This window comes from Protopterus annectens, chromosome 12.part0 (assembly GCF_019279795.1).
Source record: "Protopterus annectens isolate FY-2018-M chromosome 12.part0, PAN1.0, whole genome shotgun sequence".
In the NCBI taxonomy this organism is placed as follows: Eukaryota; Metazoa; Chordata; order Ceratodontiformes; family Protopteridae; genus Protopterus; species Protopterus annectens.
The window spans coordinates 217,528,316-217,546,492 of record NC_056746.1 but is presented as its reverse complement, the minus strand read 5'-3'; the positions used below and the strand labels follow the sequence as shown (position 1 = coordinate 217,546,492).

Sequence of the window (18,177 nt, the reverse complement as noted above, 5' to 3'; positions counted from 1 at the left end):
ACTTCTTGTCTTTTTGTAAGTCTTTGTCTGGAAAAGAATTTGTGACTTACTGATGTGTATAATACACAGTCTAAGAGCTACATTTGCATATGCACACACACGTATGTATATGTTTTTATAAGGGTCTACTTTGAAACATCTAAAACCCATAACATCTAATGTCATAACACTGAGACCAAAACATCTAAAACCCATAACATCTAACACTACAAATCACAAGAAAATAACATCCCCTCCACATATAATGACACCAAGCTACCAAACACACTTTTTACTATGTTTTTGCAGGGGGGCTCTCCCCCCCATAAATTAAATATGCCAACTTCAGTATTGCACTATAGTGGGAAAAAGTTAATTTCCTAACCCCACTGTATCAAGCCCCCTTGCAGAAACTTTGTAAAAAGTGTGTTTGGTAGTTTGGTGTCGTTATATGTGAAGGGGATGTTATTTTCATGTGATTTGTACTGTTAGATGTTATGAAATTCAGTGTTATGGGTTTTAGATGTTCTGGTCTCACTGTTATGAAATTAGATGTTATGGGTTTTAGATGTGTTGAAGGGGACCCATTTATTTATATATATATATATATATATATATATATATATATATATATATATATATATATATGTGTGTGTGTGTGTATGTATGTAAAACATTTGAACAGTTTCTTTAGTTCTTTAGTGGGCATAAACAGAAAGGGGGGTGGCGCTTTTCCATGAAAGAAGATAAGATTTAGTTTCTATTTCCATGTTTGGCCAAATAGCCAGAACCAGAAACAACTATTGTGGTGCTCTATGCCGGAGAGAGCTGGAGTCGTAACTCTGTAATACGTGCACATTTCCCTCTTTCCTTTCCTCCATCCATTCATCTTTCTCTCTCTCTTTGTGTATAGGTACACACACACACACACACACACACACCACGTGTTCAAAAACACACACACACACACCACGTGTTCAAAAACACACACACACACACACCACGTGTTCAAACACACACACCACGTGTTCAAACACACACACACACACCACGTGTTCAAAAACACACACACACACACACCACGTGTTCAAAAACACACACACCACGTGTTCAAAAACACACACAAAACGTGTTCTCAAACACACACAAACCACGTGCTCTCATACACATGCACACACACCACGTGCTCTCAAACACATGCACACACACCACGTGCTCTCAAACACATGCACACACACCACGTGCTCTCAAACACATACACCACGTGCTCTCAAACACATACACCACGTTCTCTCAAACGACACACACACCACGTGTTCACAAACACACACACACACCACGTGCTCTCAAATACATGCACACACACCACGTGCTCTCAAACACATACACCACGTGCTCTCAAACGCACACACCATGTTCTCTCAAACGCACACACAGCACGTGTTCACAAACGCACACACACACAGCACGTGTTCACAAACACACACACAGCACGTGTTCACAAACACACACACAGCACGTGTTCACAAACACACACACACAGCACGTGTTCACACACACACACACACACAGCACGTGTTCACAAACACACACACACACAGCACGTGTTCACACACACACACACCACATGTTCACAAACACACACACACACCACATGTTCACAAACACACACACACACCATGTGTTCACAAACACACACACACACCATGTGTTCACAAACACACACACACACCACGTGTTCACAAACACACACACACCACGTGTTCACAAACACACACACACCACGTGTTCACAAACACACATGTAAGAATTTAAACATTGATGATAGGATTAAGACATTTGAACAAGCTCAGTTTTTGTGCACATATACACCAAAGGAAGCTAATTCTGAGGTTTGCTTAACAGCCACACATCAGATTTCAGCTTCAGTTATAAATGAGAGGTTGTGGTATTCTGAAGTCGTATGTGGGCATGTTGCTGCTGTGCAGTGATCCAGAAAATAGAAAATGTTTCACACCATACTGTCTGCATAAGTTAGTGAATGAGTTGACAGCATTCTCTCACTTCATGGATGAGCTTTTTTCCATGTCTTGTAAAACCTTTCCTAGTATTGAATAGAATGCATGCTTTTCCAGAACAAAGGCAAAGTAGAGAATGTTTTATACCACATTGCTTGGATAAATTGGTGAATAGGTTCTTACTTTGTGAATGAGCCTTTTTCCATGTCTTGGAAAACATTTCAGTGTTCAATAGAATGCATGTTTTTCTTGAATAAAGATGAATTAGAGAGTGGTTTATAGGTTCATAGATTATTACTAGGCTGACTGCTCTTGCAAGCCATTTTAAGTCTAGCCAATTATCCGTTGTGAAACTCAAACCCTGCACCTTGTGTTTGTAAGGGAAACACCTTAACCTTTAGGCCACCCATTGTCTAGATAAACTGGGGGGTGGAAGTAGACAGAATTTTCTGACTTCACGGATGAGCTTAATTCCATATCGTGTAAAACTTGTAAGAGTGTAAAACAGAATGCATGATTTCCCAGATTACAGCACATTTAAGAAATGATGGGGTTTGCTGCAGATCATTAATATATATTATGTTCATCTCTGTTCTTTAGGCAAGCATGTGGCCTTCTATTCCTTTAGTGGTTCCTCAAGCTACACTAGGAACAGCTATGGGACTTGCTACATCCATACAAATGATTGGGATTGGGATTTCCAACCTCGTAGTGGGACAGATCTTGGGAACAAAGTCAAGGTGAGTTTGCTGCCATGTGATTATGTATATACCGAGCTTTCTCTAATGTCTCTGTGATAAAAGATAAGTGCTCTTTTATTCATCTCTGCTCTGTGATGAGAGGATATAGTTAACACAAATGGATTAAAGTTCAACCTTGCTGAGGTATCTGGCATCATCCTAAAAATTATAGTGTTGCAGTACGTTGAGAGCCCTTCCTCTAATAGGTCCATTGGTTGAGTTTATACCCACTACCAGTACACATCCAAAATCACTTTGTGTAAAAACATATTCATTCAGGGACAGATGCCCACCAATGACAATGCAGTGTGCACATCATGCTGGTATAAGCAACTACATAAGATGCTCGTGTGCTTTCCAGTTGTATTATGCGACTCACATGCATGCCCTTTTTTAAATTCATGAAGCACTGTAGAAGGTGGCTTCTAATGACCAGTTTGGAGGTTTCTTGACTTCTGGTGGATGGGTTTGGTTTTTTTCTTTTTATTGTACTTGCAGAATATGCTGGGCTATTGCCTGTTTTATTCAGGTGTGCAGCATCTCCGGTCTCCCATGGGTGGAGATTGTTCCTGACTAATCAAGGGTTTGCCTTCAGTGTAGTCCACCATCTCTTGGTGGGATTGTATGTGTACTCCCATTCTGAGGGGGATTGTGATTTTATGTGAAAATAAGAGTGTTAAAAATATGGCTTGACAGATGGTCCTGTTTATTTTTGTTGTGTGCCTGTGATGGGCATTGCTGTGTGATGTCAGTGGCTGAAGCTTTCTGTCTTGGTTTTGGCAGATAGAGTACTCACTTTTGCAAGTAGTTGACTTGTTAAGTATGCATATGTGGTATATACCAATTTCCCTTAACATAGTAATGCACTGATAAAAGGGGAAATGAGTATGTCGCTGTTTTAAATTTTGCACTGCTGTTCTAGCTGTGGAGCTATGCAGAAAACTCCTGCTAAGGAATAAAAAAAAAATCACAGTTCAGGCACCCAGATAACATTACTATGTAAGGAATTCTGTTGTATTCCTTCCATATTAATGTTTGATGTCTGTTTTTTTAATCATGTTCATGTTTTTAAGCTAAACTGGGGGAAGTATTGTACCCCAGACTTTGCATCCTCTGTATGGTAGGGATGATGACATTGGTCATGGGGGGAGTAGAAGCAGTACGGGGAAATATTGCAATTTGTATGGAGAAAATAACTTTCTACTAATATTTTTTTGGCTGTTTAAATTAAAGCTACACAATTGGCGATGTGGAGAGGGCTGTTAAGGTGGAAAAGTTTGGATACGTCTAACTTTCAATTGCACATAATCTTTAAAAGGAATTAAGGGTAATTGTAAGATGCACACTCCACTCCTCACATTGAAGTGAACAATGTAAAATGATCCTGCCACTTGGAAATGCAGCATGATACAGCAAGATTTTGAAAATCCTACCATGAATGGGAAAACATAGCTGTACCTATGTACAAGGCAAAATGTTTGCATTTAGTCGGTGTCTAAGGACATGGTGCGATAGACAAGGGAGTTGAATGCATATCTGCCAGAAATGAAATCTACAACCACTGAGAGTGCTTTCACACCTGATGAGCCTCACCTGTCTCCTTGAGGGTACAGACCATTTCAAATTCAAAGTAAGTAAATAAATAAGTAAACTTGAGAAATAGACAAGATGAAAATCAAAGGTGAAGGTGGCTTTGATAATTACCAAAAGTTTTAAAAATAAAATGGGTGATTTAGAAACTTTGGTTTTTGCAAAATGTTCATGTTTGTACCCTAGCAGGAACCTGTATGTAAGAAATTCCAATGTATACCTCATTTTGTTTTTGTAGATCCAATAGGATTGGTGGTAATACATTAGTATTTGTAAAAGCAGTACCAGCAGTTTCCCAGATTGGTGATCCTTCAACCCAAAGTCAAAAACAAACCTTTTGTATGTAGTATGCTGCACTACAAAGCAGTTTGATACAGTTAACACAAATGCTTTCATTTATGAAGCCCTGTTATCCTCACAGCTTAAGGGAGTTACTGTTCTGTACTGCCATCCCATTGGCACATGCCAGTCATTCCTTCTAACTGCTTATATCCAGGCGGTCGCCCCTTTGCCCCACACTAGTTGCGGCTATTTGTAAAAAAGTCCTGAATGCCTGAATCCAGGAAAATGGTTCTGGACTAGAAATTCCTCTTATAATTAATATCTATGAAATTGTATTAATATTATTGGAATGATCTGTCCCCTACAGAGCACGAATGTTTAATTACTGAACTGTAACATGTAAAAATCACTGAAAATACATCCTTATGGTGGTTTTAACTACAGTAAGAGTGGGTAAACTGCTCAAGACCAAATAAATATGCCCAAACATTAATTTACATTGTACTGTTCATTCAGGCGGTTAATAAAATCCAGCTAGAGGTGACAATATATCAGCTATGATGATGACAACCTTAAGATCTTTCTGCTTAACACCCATGGTTGTATCCTTTGTAATGGACACAGATCATATGCCGTCATCTTTAATTTTAAAATAAAATCAAATTCAGTCATAGGTAAGTCCTTCTGCTCTACACTTTAACAGTAAAAAAAAAAATACTGATGTTAATTAGATACTTACAAAAATATACTGAGATCCCATTTTCAGCAGTGATGATTCTTTAACCGGGCTTCTAGAGTACGGGTTGTCTTTTCCTTAATCTGGAGATGACCCCCAGGAGAGGCCCTAGGTATACAGGCATATTCACAAGTACAAGGCTGAACTCTAGTTTTGATGTTTGTGTTAGTAAATGAGAGGATCAGTTCAGTGTGAATTCTGTATCCTGAACGCCAGCTTTAATGTTTGTGTTAGTAAATGAGAGGGTCACTTAAGTGCGAATTCTGTATCATTTTGACTGTGCATTTAACAGCTCTTCTTATTGTTCGGCCTCCTTAGTGGTCATAGATGCAGTGTTCAATAGGGCACCTTTAAGTCATTCTGTAATTGTATTGGTGGGAGGCTTCAGTGCTCATATGGTGAATGTTGGAGGTACTTGGAAGGGAATGATTAGAAAGAATAGCTTTCATTCTCTAACCCAGTGTGCTGAATTGCTCTTTTACGTCTGTACAGTCCGTAACAAACATGTTTGTACACAAGGATGTTCATAAGTGTACTTTACATGAGTACTTTGTATCAAATTTTACTGATTGACTTTCTAGCTCTATCAGCCATGTATTCTTAACGTTTGGGTTAGAGGAAGTGCTGAGCTGTCAGCTGACAAGACAAATATTTCTTGTAAATATGTACAAGATGGTGGACATATGTAGCTCAGACATAACGAGAGTGCCCTGGTAGTGACTAGCCAGTGTGAATATGCAGGATGAGTTCAGTTCCGTCCTCCAGAGAGCTTCACCTTCATATTCTGGGATACTGGGGAAGTAGAGACTCAAATGACACTGTTCAAGACCTCCCTATGTCCGGCACTGGTGAGGGTCTGTAGTCAAAAGGTAGTCAGTCTTTTCCTTGGCAGTAAATTTGGAAACTTCTGGCAGGCACTGACAAGTCATAAAGGTCATAAAGATGGCATCTGCTGTAGCCAAACGGTGGTCAGTTCTTTGCGTGGTGGTAACTTTGGAAACTGCTGGCAGGTACTGACAAGTCAAAAAGATACCAGCTGCAATAGCTGACAAACCAAAGGCCCAGGAATGGATGGAGTTTGACAAGGCCATGGTTTCAGAGAGGTCCTGGCAGCATTTGGTGGCTAGGGAGGGGATGGAGGGATGTGATCAGATTGTTCTTAGCAGATGTGGAGAAATGCTTATCCTGAATGGAGACATTGTTGTGAGATGGACAGAGCATTCTAAAGAGCTCCTTAATTCGGTAGATATGCCTCCTCTGAAGTAGTAGTACCAGAAGCAGGTGGTTTAATTGGATCAGTTTCAGCAGATGAGGCCAGTACAGTGATTAAAAAGCTTTTGTATAGTAAGGCAGCAGGATTGGGTAAGATCCATCGGGAACTGCTAACTGTGACAGACTTGGCTGGGATGTGTTGCTTAATGCATCTTTTCAACATTTCGTGAAAAGCTGGGACAGTACCTCTGCACTTCCAAATTGAGTGTAGTGGTTTTCACTGCAAAATGGGGTATAGGATGGTGTGTACCAGTTATACAGGGATCACACTCTTGGGCTTTATTATAAAAGCATTTGACAGTATGATGAAAAGGAGACTTTTCCAACAATAGATTTCCTGATTTAACAGTGCAAATTTCATCCTTGGCAATTAACCAGTGTCTGTCTCAACTAAAATGCAGCAAACGGCAACAGCCATGGGACCCTGTTTTGAGGTAGTACTTCCCACAACACTTTTCAAGGCACATGGTCGCATGCTTTCACCAAGTCCACAAATCACTAATTTCTTACTTATTTGTATGTTTGCAGTTGTTTATTGGGAAGTCCATCGGAGATAAAAAGAAAAAAAAAAAAAAAAAAAAAACCTTGTACACTTGTAGGGCCTTTACTGAATCAGTAACGAGCACATCCAAGTCCAATGTAGTTATGTGACAGTAAAGAAAGACAACAACTTGATGGAGTTACAAATAAAGCAGAGTCCTAACATATTTGTTAGCAGACAAGACAGTAATATTGACAATATGTACATTTAGAATGATAATGCTAGTATTTGCAATACATACACACACAGAGTGGAATAGTCACATGATATGGGATACTGTACAATTTCCAAATACTTTGGAGTAATGTAAGAGTAAAGAGGAGGAAATATAAGGTTGAGTACTGAAGGGCTACAGGCTGAAATGGCCAACTGTAATGACCCTTCCAGTTTCTGTGCAAAAACAATGATGGAATTCACATTTTCCTGTAAATCCAAAGCTGTACATCTTCTTTGTAGTACCCTGGCATATTCTTTTCCAGGGAATCTGAGAAGTGTGATCCCTCTAACTGGAACGAACCTTTCTGTCCCCCTTTTTGAAAATGGGGATCACTACCTCAGCTTGTCTGTCCAGAAGTCTGTCCACAGCCATCCACGCAAGATTGAAAAGGTATCCTTGGTAACATTATCCATGCCGTTATTTCTGACCATATCAAATCCACCCCTGCAGCCTCTGCACAATGGAGTTTAGTTGCTGTAATGACCAGAGCTACTGAATTGGAACCAATTCATTGATCTGCTTCTGGTAGTGTGCCTCAGAAGAGGGCATGTTCATTGCATTCAAGAATTCCTCAGTGTTCCCTGCAGCTCTCAGCAATGTACCCAGTTAAAGTCAGAATTTTTCACCCTTGTTGAGGGCAGCCTGAGCGATATTCAATCTTCCTCTACTGAGACACTGAATGATATTCGAGAACCTCCTTAAGTCTCTTTGAAAGCTTTGTCTATGGTCTTGGCAAGCTTCTGACATAATCAGGCCTTCGCTTTGGTGACTGCTGCTGCGTTCTTGTCTTGTTGTTAAGCTATCAGTCAGATATAAAGTTCCCCTGCCAATATTGTATGGAAAGCAGTATTGGCAGGGGAATACTGCATGGAAAGCTTCTTTCTTTAATCTGACAGCTTGTTTCCATGATGATTCCACACCAGGTACTAGAATTACCACTATGTATGTATTTATGTAAATATTTATTTATTTTATTTTATATTTGCTTACTGAGGTAGAGCACTCAACAAGCGTGACCAATTGCAGGCTCAGCAAGGGTTGTAATAAACAAACCAACATGCAGAGAATGCAAAAATAAATGCATGATAAACAGTAGTATAGCTAGTAAACATAGTTGCACAAGTGTAGATAGTAGAAAGTTATAAAGGTAATGTAGACAAAACTACTGTGTACATATTTACAGAAAAAAATGTCTTGTACAGTAATTGTGAAGGTTGAAGTGATCTTGAAATAAGGGGCAAGATAGTAAGGTTATAGGTTAGTTACAGGATATGGCCTGTAATGTAACATTTACTTTCCTTTTGTTTCTGTACTTATTTGAGTTGGGGTTAGAAGTAGGAGTGGTTGGATATTTCAGTGATATTTTCTGGCAGGAATAGCTATTGTTTAGAACAAGGCTAGAGAAGTTGTAGTCAGAGCAGTGAAGTTTACTTTTAGTTACTTGGGCTGTTGGACCTGATGTGCAGTGGCTCCTGAGATTTCAGGGGGGGGGGTCATTGTGATGATAGGCGGTAACCACCTTTTGGCTACAGCTTCTTGCCGCTGCCTCAGATATTAAGGTCTTATACTGGGCTCATTCAGATTCTGCATCCTTGACCTCTTCAGTTACATGCGACAAGCTTTTATGGAGTTAGGAGTTTAACTCCTGTGGCACAGAAGTTCATATACACATAAAAACAAGCATATATATATATATATATATATATATATCAGGGTAGAGCACTGAGTTCTATAATTTCTGTAGACTGTTTTACAGGCTTAGCCCACAATAGATTAAAATACAGAATAGGCAGGCAGTAAATAACAGTCAGTAACTGGTTACAGATAGCACATGTCAAGGAGCTGTCATCAGTTTGTACTCAACAAGTTAATGCTGTAAAGTCCACAAAAATGTACACACTAATGCTGATGTTTCTAAACACCAAGTGTAGTAATGTAAATGACAATATGTGCAAGTATGTAAGTGTAGAAAGATGAAGGGAAAGGTGGGGGGAGAGGAAGAAAGGAAGCCAAACTAAGTGGAGAGAGAAAGATAAGGGTAGAAAAAGGAGGTAAAAGAAACTGAGTATAGAACAGATAAGGCAGGGTGAGTTTTGGTGAATCTTCAGTGAAGAAGAGAAGGCAGTTGAACAAGAATAAAAGGAGATAGGAGAGAATTTTCAGGTTATGGTTTGTTTTTAACATTGGATCTAAATGTAGTGTACTAAGGCCTTAATACAGTGAAACTGTAGTATTTTAGGTGAAGTCTTGTCCTAGGCAATAGAAGAGGAAGGGGAGTAGTAGTAGAGGCAGAAAGGGGCTACAATTGTAGTTGAATGAACGTTTGGTGAGGCAGCTTGCAAAGCAATGAAATAACTCTTTGTTTAGAAATTGAAGATGAGTGAGCTGAGTAGACATTTGATTTGTTGGAGTATGACATTGTTTTTCCTTTTTGGTGAGACAGTAATGAATCTGCACATATTACTTTTGTAACTTGTAGAGTGGAGATCTTTTTTGAGACCAGTGATTATAGGTAGACCTTATTCAGTTTAGGCAATGAGGAGTCTTTATAAATGCCATCATGCCTTGTGGGATGAAAAGTGAGATTTAGTTTTTTAGCCCAGAACAGTAGAGAATTTATCTTGTTTTTAGTTACCTCAACATGATGATGAATGTTATGGTTGGATTCAAGCCACATTCCTAGCTATCTAAATTGCTTCTAGTTCTGTTTGGTTATTGCACAGTATGCTGTAGTCAGTGGGAACTGCTTAAAGAATCATCTTTATGGAAATGTCAGCTAGGTTTTACCAGAGCACCAGGTCTGTTTACTGCCCATGCCTTCTGACTTAACTTACCACCAGGTGGTGATTAGTTGACAGCTGTGCACCTGTCTTGGTCCACGTGTCTAGAATATATGACATCAGGTGTAGTGACCTGGCTACAGATTTATCAGTGATGTTTGGTCCATGGAGCTCTGCTGCCGCGTACTCTTGTAAATATCTTTGTGTTCAGCCTTGATGTTTGTTATAAACAGTCATTGACCAGCAAGAAGTTCACCATCATAGGTCAGACTGGGCAACCTGTTTGTCCCCATCATGTCCCCTTCATGTATCTCTTATCATTCCCCAGTTGAGCAGTGAAGACTTCCAGTAGAACTGTAGACCGTGTTGTAGCACCTTCTTGAGCACAGCATTCACTTCTCCAAGAGGTACATTTACTCTGAATAACTGTTTGATGCACATGACAGCAGATAGTTTTCCCTTCTATGTCTCATAATTCCATTGAGGGGACCATCTTGTTAAGTGACATAACCTCCAACTGAATGTCACCCACCTAGTGGGTTGCAGGTTTCCCCACATCCATGCACGGCCCTTTTTTGAGAATCAGCTCCAGAGTAGGAGAGGCCCCCAAAATTCAAGAAATGTGGTTCCAGAATCAGTACTGTATACATACATACAGCATTCGGCTAGTGATTTTCAGCCTCCTGCACGTGGGCATGACCCAGTGGTAATTGGAGAATACTAGACCTTGCCATTGTTTTTGTGTAGCTGTTAGAATGTTATGGTGTTAGAATGTTATGGTGTTAGCATACTTTTACAGCTGCCTTTGCTAATATACTGACCAGTTCTGAAAATAGGACTCCATGCTGTAGTTTAAAAGCCAGAAATAATGAGGGAACAAAGGCCCAAAATTTAGCAACAGTTGTTAAATATTACTCTAATTCACTTACAAAACCTGTTCTATTAACTTTTTATCAAAATCCATTTTATGAATAATAAAAAATGGTGGAGTAGTGTCTGACATTACTGACTGTAATCTTCGTTGATTTAGCAGAAAACCAAAAGTTTTATGAGGGGCAGGGCAAAAATATGAGGAAAAATCAAGTACAGTTTGCGAGATATAATGTAGTTGCTACTCGTTGCATCACAACCCCAAAACACAGGAACCTAGGTGCATGCCATTTGTGATAAGCATGTACGGAGTCGCAGAAAACTTTCATGATAGTGACTAAATGTTTATCTACTTCTCAGTAGAATAATGAGAAACATTTAAAGAGAAAAATCTTTCAAAAACATAAATGTATGTAAGAAAAGGAAAATGTGGTTTGAGAATGGATGAAACTGTCACTGTAGACTGAAATCAGAGCAACGTGAAGCAGTTTTTTTTCTGTTTCATTAACACTGGACTCCTAAGACAGCATTCTAGGGGATGCCATTGGAATGGGTACTGGCTTGTAACAGTGTTTGCTGATAATGAGGAACACTCGACCTTGTGTATCTATGTCACTTGCTGTTCTGGCTGTGCTGTTACATAAAGGCCAGTGATGTCCTTCCTTAGATGACTATTGCAGTGTTCCAGTACTGATGGGTTATCTTGAAGAGGTAACCTGACATTTGGTGTAAGGGTACATAAGTGGATGTACGAGTACAAGATCCTCAGACTGTCATGCTGCCAGACTGAATGCAGGTCTCATACCCGTTGATCTGTTATTCTCTTGGCTTTATGTCTGCCTTCGCATAGTCGGATAAATTCCTGTTGTGGAACCATCCTTTTTGTTGCATCTTTGTTATAAAATGTGTTAGATGTCAACTACGAGAGGGAAGTGTCATTGTGGAAGGTAGATTCTTTATAAGGACCTCCACTCCCTGTGCTTATTTTATTGCACACATCTTTGTCCCTATACATACACACACATATAAATGATCTTATGTCCATAAAACATTTTTCTGGATGTTACATTGCCTGCACCTATAAACAAAGATCCGAGTGGCATTTGTAGATAGGGGAAGAGCTGTACAGTTCCTGATGAGAAGTACTTATTTACAGCAGGCCTCCAGCTAATTGTTTAATTCTTTTTTGCATTCTTTTTGCACTCCCCCGATCTTGTGTAAGTTGCGAGCTGAACTACAGTGTTCCTAGCATGTCTGTTATTCATTTACTTCAAAGTAATTATAACAATTTTACTAAAAAAAGAACACTTTGTCTACATTCTGTGCAAAAAGAAAGGCAGTACTACAAAGTTAGAACAGATGAAGGCCTTGGTTAGGGTGGATAGGCTACAGAGAATGTCATTTTTCCACATATACTAGAAGTGCAAGAAATGAAAGGACAGGTGAGCTGCTGTATCTTTATCTGCTCTGGCAAACAGTGCTAGCATGGGAAGCAAAAGTACATCAACTTGCTTGACCTCTTATGAGTGGAGTCCACTAAAATGTAATTGCCACTGTCTATGAAACCAATAGTAGTGTTCAGAAATGCAGTGCATTATTTTTATCATATTCTTCAGATTTTGCTTGTGGTCTTCCTTTTAAGACTTGTCAGCATCCACCTTTAGTCTGTTCACACATTGCTTGGGTGTCTTGAGTTGCTAGCTGAACGTGTACCTACATGTACTCCATACTGGCTGTTTCATTTGAGCTTCTGAAAATCTGCCTGTTGCCTTCTGTCTTGGTCATAGGTTATTTTGTAGAACTATGTTCTGTGAATTGTTTGTTGTTTTGTAGAATTATGTTTGTGAATTGTATTTACCTCTGTTTTGCGAATTTTGTTTCTTTTCTCTACTTTTCAGTGACGTAAAGATTCCAGTCTGGCGCTGGCAACAAATGATGATCTTTATGTTGGCCAACACCATCTGTTGCATCATCACTTCGGTTATACTGAATATTGTGGATAGACGAAAGGTAAGTGTGGAAGCAGGGTGCTGTTTCTCTAACTTAGCATCTGTGTGTACTCATTTTGCAGTTTGCCATCAACTTCATTTTTGATCTAAAAAAAAAAAAAAAAAGAGAGAGACAGTGTCCCACATTCATGGATAAATGAGTGCTTACAAATGTATAAGATACACCTTACGATGAGCAACAACATTACAGCGACCAGCAGATCACTTTGCAATTAAGCAATGATAAAGGACAAATTATTATTCCAGGGATAAAAATTCAAGCACTGATATTCCCGAGTAACTCTCTGTCACTGCTTCTCTTTTGTCTTGCCCTTAACCCCTTAAGCAGTCTACTTAACAAATTAAGATCATGGTTACAATTTGGCTGCCAGAAAACAACAAAGTGTAAAGACATCTCATCATCTTTTTGTGGATGATTTAAAACTGTGTAGCTCATCAGATGAGGTACTGAAAGCACAACAGCAAGTGGTGAGAACTTTTTCAGGTAATATAAGAATGTCATTTGGTCTTGATAAATGTGCAAAAGCAACCTTTAAAGCAGGAAAGCTGCAGCACCAAGAAAACATCAGCCTGGGACAGGAATGTGACATAAGAGAACATGAGAAAAAGCATAAATCATAAATAAAGTATAAATCTTTGGGAAATGAAGGCGCAACAATAAAACACAAATGCGAATAAAACTTAGGAATATTTTAGAAATACTGAAAACAGTGCTGACAACTAGGAGTAAAATCTAAGCTGTAAACAAATATGCTCTTCCTGTCCTAATGTACAGTTTTGGAATGATTGACATCAAAAGGTACTGGATCAGTTGAACAGGAAAACAAGAAAGATGCTTCATGCTTATCAAATGATTTGTAAAAATTAGTGTATACTGAGACTATATATTCCCTGTTCTGAAGGAGGTATGGGCCTCCTCGAAATTGATTACATGTATAGATCTGCAATTGTAGGACTGCATACATATCTGCTGACCTCACAAGACCCAGACATAGTGAACGTTTTAAAACATGAGAAGAATGTCAAAGATTACTTCCCTGCTTAGTTGAACAGAAGCATATTGGCATCAAGCAGGAATTGTTGGCTCTTCAGCTAGAAGGGTGTCTGAGCTTCAGACTCTTATGGCTGTTCCTCCCTTTTTGTTTTTTCATAGGGACAAGGGTGTCCCTTCATACTAATCCTTCTTTTATGCATAAGGTGCTTTATGAGTTGTCTCTTAAACAATCTATTCATTTGCTTACCTTTTTCACTTCTCCAGAGTCTGCCAGTGAGAAGATTATTCACACCTTGGATTTTCATAGACAGCTCACATATTATTTAGATAAGGCTAAGGACATTCATAAGTCTAATAAACTTTTTATTCTTTTCAGCCCAGATCTCTTAGTTTGGCTGTTCGTAAACAGACCATTCCCTCTTGGATTTCTAAGTACATTTCCTTTTGTCATCCTTTTCAGAGAAAAGGCCTTTCTGCCTCTATAAGGGCACATTCTGCCAGAGCTGTTGCTTCCTCTGGTGCTTTTTTCAAGGGCTTGGATACCATTTCTATCCTTGAGGCTGCTTCTTGGTCCTTTCTCCATACTTTCACTAAGCATTATAAGTTGGACTGTGTTTCCAGGCCTCTGTCCATACTTTCACCAAGTATTATAAGTTGGACTGTGTTTTCAGGGCAAGGGCTGGCTTTGCTAGAGCTAACCTGCATGTTTTTCTGGAGGGTTCGTCTGGGCTTTCCTCTTCCCAATTTTCTTCTTGAGCTTTTGTACTATTTAATGAAGAATACTGCAACAGTGATATGGAAGGACATAGTACAGTTGTGTAAAATCTTACCATAGTAGTAGATGTCTTTATCTTCACTGTTGCAGTATTCACTCCCTCCCTCCTCCCCTTTTTTCTTCTCCCTTTTTCCTTTCTGGTTGCACATGTTCCTCGTTTTCCTTGGGCTGTTGTTCCTCTTGGGCCTTTTCATTTCTGATGTATGGACATCTGTACATCACTTTTATGCCCTACACCGTGAGTGAGGAGCATACGTGTGATGTACAACACCCCTATAATCTAAGGCTTTGGTATACTGGCCGGACATTGGGCTGACCTTGGCAGGGGATCCCCTTTAGTGAAAAATAATGCAACTGTGAAGGGAAGGACACCTACTGTTATGGTAACAGTTTACATGACTGTAGTTTATGATGGAATAATTCATAAATGTAAAAGTTTAATTATAATTTGATATAAATCTTGTCAATGTATTTGTTTTGCTAAATAGTTCCCTGGCTAACTACACACAGAAAAATAACAGACACCGTTAGTATTGGAGAAGACTAAGGGATGAGTTTTAAATAGTTATTATTATCACATTTTGATTTAACTTTATACTAGTTCTTGGTAGTCTGCTACTCCAAACATTGTTTACTGCTTCAAATAATTTAGTGCAATTCCTGGTTTTGGGAAGAATATTTTAAAATTAGAGGATTGTGGTACTTTCATCACTGAAGTATTTTTCCGTATGATGTCATGATTTATCACTTCAATCCATACTTAAACATAGTTGCTTCTTATTGTTTCCTTTGCCTTGTAATGGTCTTAACAGCTGCCATTAATGTAGTCTAATCTGGCTTTAGTATTCATAACAGAACTGAAGAATTAGTTATATTTGGTGATCTTCATTTCATCTGTAAGGTCTAGCAAAACTTCAGTTTTCCCCAGAATAGCATCTGTAACAAATGTGTTGTCATTTAGTCTGTGTAGTCTGCATTATAAAACTTTCTTGTGAACATTTGCTTCCATATGCATCATGAGCAGTTGTTAATACAACAACACCTGGAGCCCAGTTTCTTCTGTTTTTGGGAGACCTTGTGACCTCTTTTCAGCCCCTTCCAGCCACAAGTGCAGCAATTATTTTCCCCTTATTCCTCACTTGGGAGGATTCCTGATGGATGCTGTGCTCCAAAAGTGGCTCATGGTTCTTTTTAATGCCTTTCCCCATTTCTCCTTATTCAAAAGTTTCTGGGAAGGCCAAACTCAGTCCTGTTTTGGCCTCAAAAACTATTATTCCCCTGCTTTGACCTCGACTGTTGGACAAGCCTCCATTACTGAGACTTTCCAGAAATCCTCTATCCCACCCATCCGGTCAGCCTCACCTGTATGTCCACTCCCTGAAATAAATGACATGGATGTCCTTCAAGAATGCAACTGCAGTCATAACATGTGGGTTGTCTTGCCTCAGGCAGCCCTCGGTCGGCCGGATTCCAAAGTCTGGGTCCGACGTCGGCTGATGTCGCATTTCTCTCCGACGTCAGAGCGGCTGGAGTACATAAGCATCAGCTGACGCCATTTTCTTCAGTCTTTCTTGCCGTGCGGTGCCCGAAGCAGAAGCAGTTCGCAAGTGCCGGTCGGTCAGCTCCTGTATTCTTCGATACCGAAGTCATCAAAAAAGCTAAGTACCACGTTGGGGACCTTTTCTTGCCTCAGCCGATGTCAGAAATTACTGAAAAAGTTAACAATTGTCTTTCTTGTGGTAAACAAATACCTCATAAGGATTTCCACTCTTACTGTCTCCCTTGCCTGGGCCCAGACCACGACGTCTCGGCCTGTGTAGCCTGTGCTCGCTTCAACAAGCGCACTCTCAGGCGCCGGGCGGAGTTCGCTGAAGATTTTTTCGGCAATAAATTTGCTTACACCATGCCGTCGGATCTTCCGACATCGCAAACTCCCAAAAAGCGCAAAGACCGGGACCGACATCTACTTCCGACTCCACGCCAAAACCTAGCGCGAGTGCTCCGGTTCCCTCTGAGACGGTCTCTCCACCGCTCCAAACCGAAGACACCGCATTACCGACGACTCCGATTCCAGACATTACTCCGACGCCAGTTATCAATTTTCCTCCGGATACCGAAACCGAGGAAATGCCAGAGACCATTGCTGTAGACAAGGTCACTCCTGCACGTGGAGCTGCCAGGCCCCCCATGGCCATGACTATTAAGGCCTACACTAGGGCTAAGGCAGCCAGCAAAACAAAGCATATTACTTCTAAATCCTTACCTCAGCCTACTCCAGAGACACAAATTATGTCCATGGCTGCTGATTTAATTTCCATGATTAGAGGTTCACAGGCCCATCCTGAGAGAGGATCCCAGCCTCCTTCTGATAAAAGGCCCCGGGTTGAACCCTCTGACCCTACTCCTTCAGATGAAGATTCTGAGGGCTCTGTCCACTCTGATAGCCAGGAAGAGCTCTTCCAGACCTATGAGGACTCGGATGCAGAAGATTCCATCCCCTCGGCCTCCCCTCCTGAGGATATTTCTTTTGGGGAAGTGCTGCACTCCATGAGGGAACATTTCAAGTGGCAAGGTCAGGAATATTCTGATTCTAGGAAACGCCTTAGGACTTTCCTTAAGAAGCCCCAGCACAGGCCCTTAGCTATTCCTCCTGTACTTGATGTTCTGGATGATTTGTATTCTGACTCTAGTGCTACCCCTGATTCTCTTCCTCCTGCTCCAGCCAAGCCAGACAGGTATTACAGGGTCCCAGAAACTCATTCCCATTTATTCAGGGCCCATACTGCTGATTTGGAAACTATTTCACAGGGGCCTAAAGGAGTTTCAGCCTCCACCTCTAAAAATCCTTTGCCCTCCAACAGCGAAGCTAGGTCATTAGAGAGATGGGGCAAAAGGTTTACACATCCACTACCTTATCTATGAGAGCTTTAAATTGCCTTTTTCATATGTTACAATATCAGGATTATCTGTTAGAAGATTTACAAAAAACATTAGCCACTCCTGATCCTTTAGACAGGAAGAGTTTGCAGGAAGCTGTACATAACACTCAGCAAGTTAGCAATCACTTCCTGCAGTGTGGATATGATGCACTGGAAGCTTCATGTAGGGCAGCTATGACAGGGGCAGTCATCCATAGACATGCTTGGTTAAAAGATCAATCTCTACCAGATCATGTAAAAGCAAAACTTCTGGATGCACCTTTGGAAAAGAACAAGCTTTTTGGTGCGAATGCTAAGGATGTGTTAAAGACCATCGAAGAAAAAGCAAAATCAGTTCAGACGGTGTTTCCTCCAGGTTCAACCCCCCAGATTCAGTAGGAATTGGCCTTCAAAAAACTGGTCCTTTCCTAATCCAAAAAAGTTTCAAAGGGGTAA

The 18,177-nt window shown here is 40.2% G+C and overlaps 1 protein-coding gene across 4 annotated transcripts in view; it reads left to right on the top strand.

The window, feature by feature from the left end:
* Positions 1 to 18,177, top strand: part of MFSD1 (major facilitator superfamily domain containing 1) — a 336,629-nt gene that overhangs the window by 270,606 nt on the left and 47,846 nt on the right. For all 4 annotated transcript variants that reach the window (XM_044089276.1, XM_044089274.1, XM_044089273.1 and 1 more), the window contains 2 exons: positions 2,598 to 2,737; positions 12,924 to 13,035. In XM_044089276.1, the coding sequence (XP_043945211.1) occupies positions 2,598 to 2,737; positions 12,924 to 13,035 (252 nt within the window). The remainder of the gene's footprint in view (positions 1 to 2,597; positions 2,738 to 12,923; positions 13,036 to 18,177) is intronic.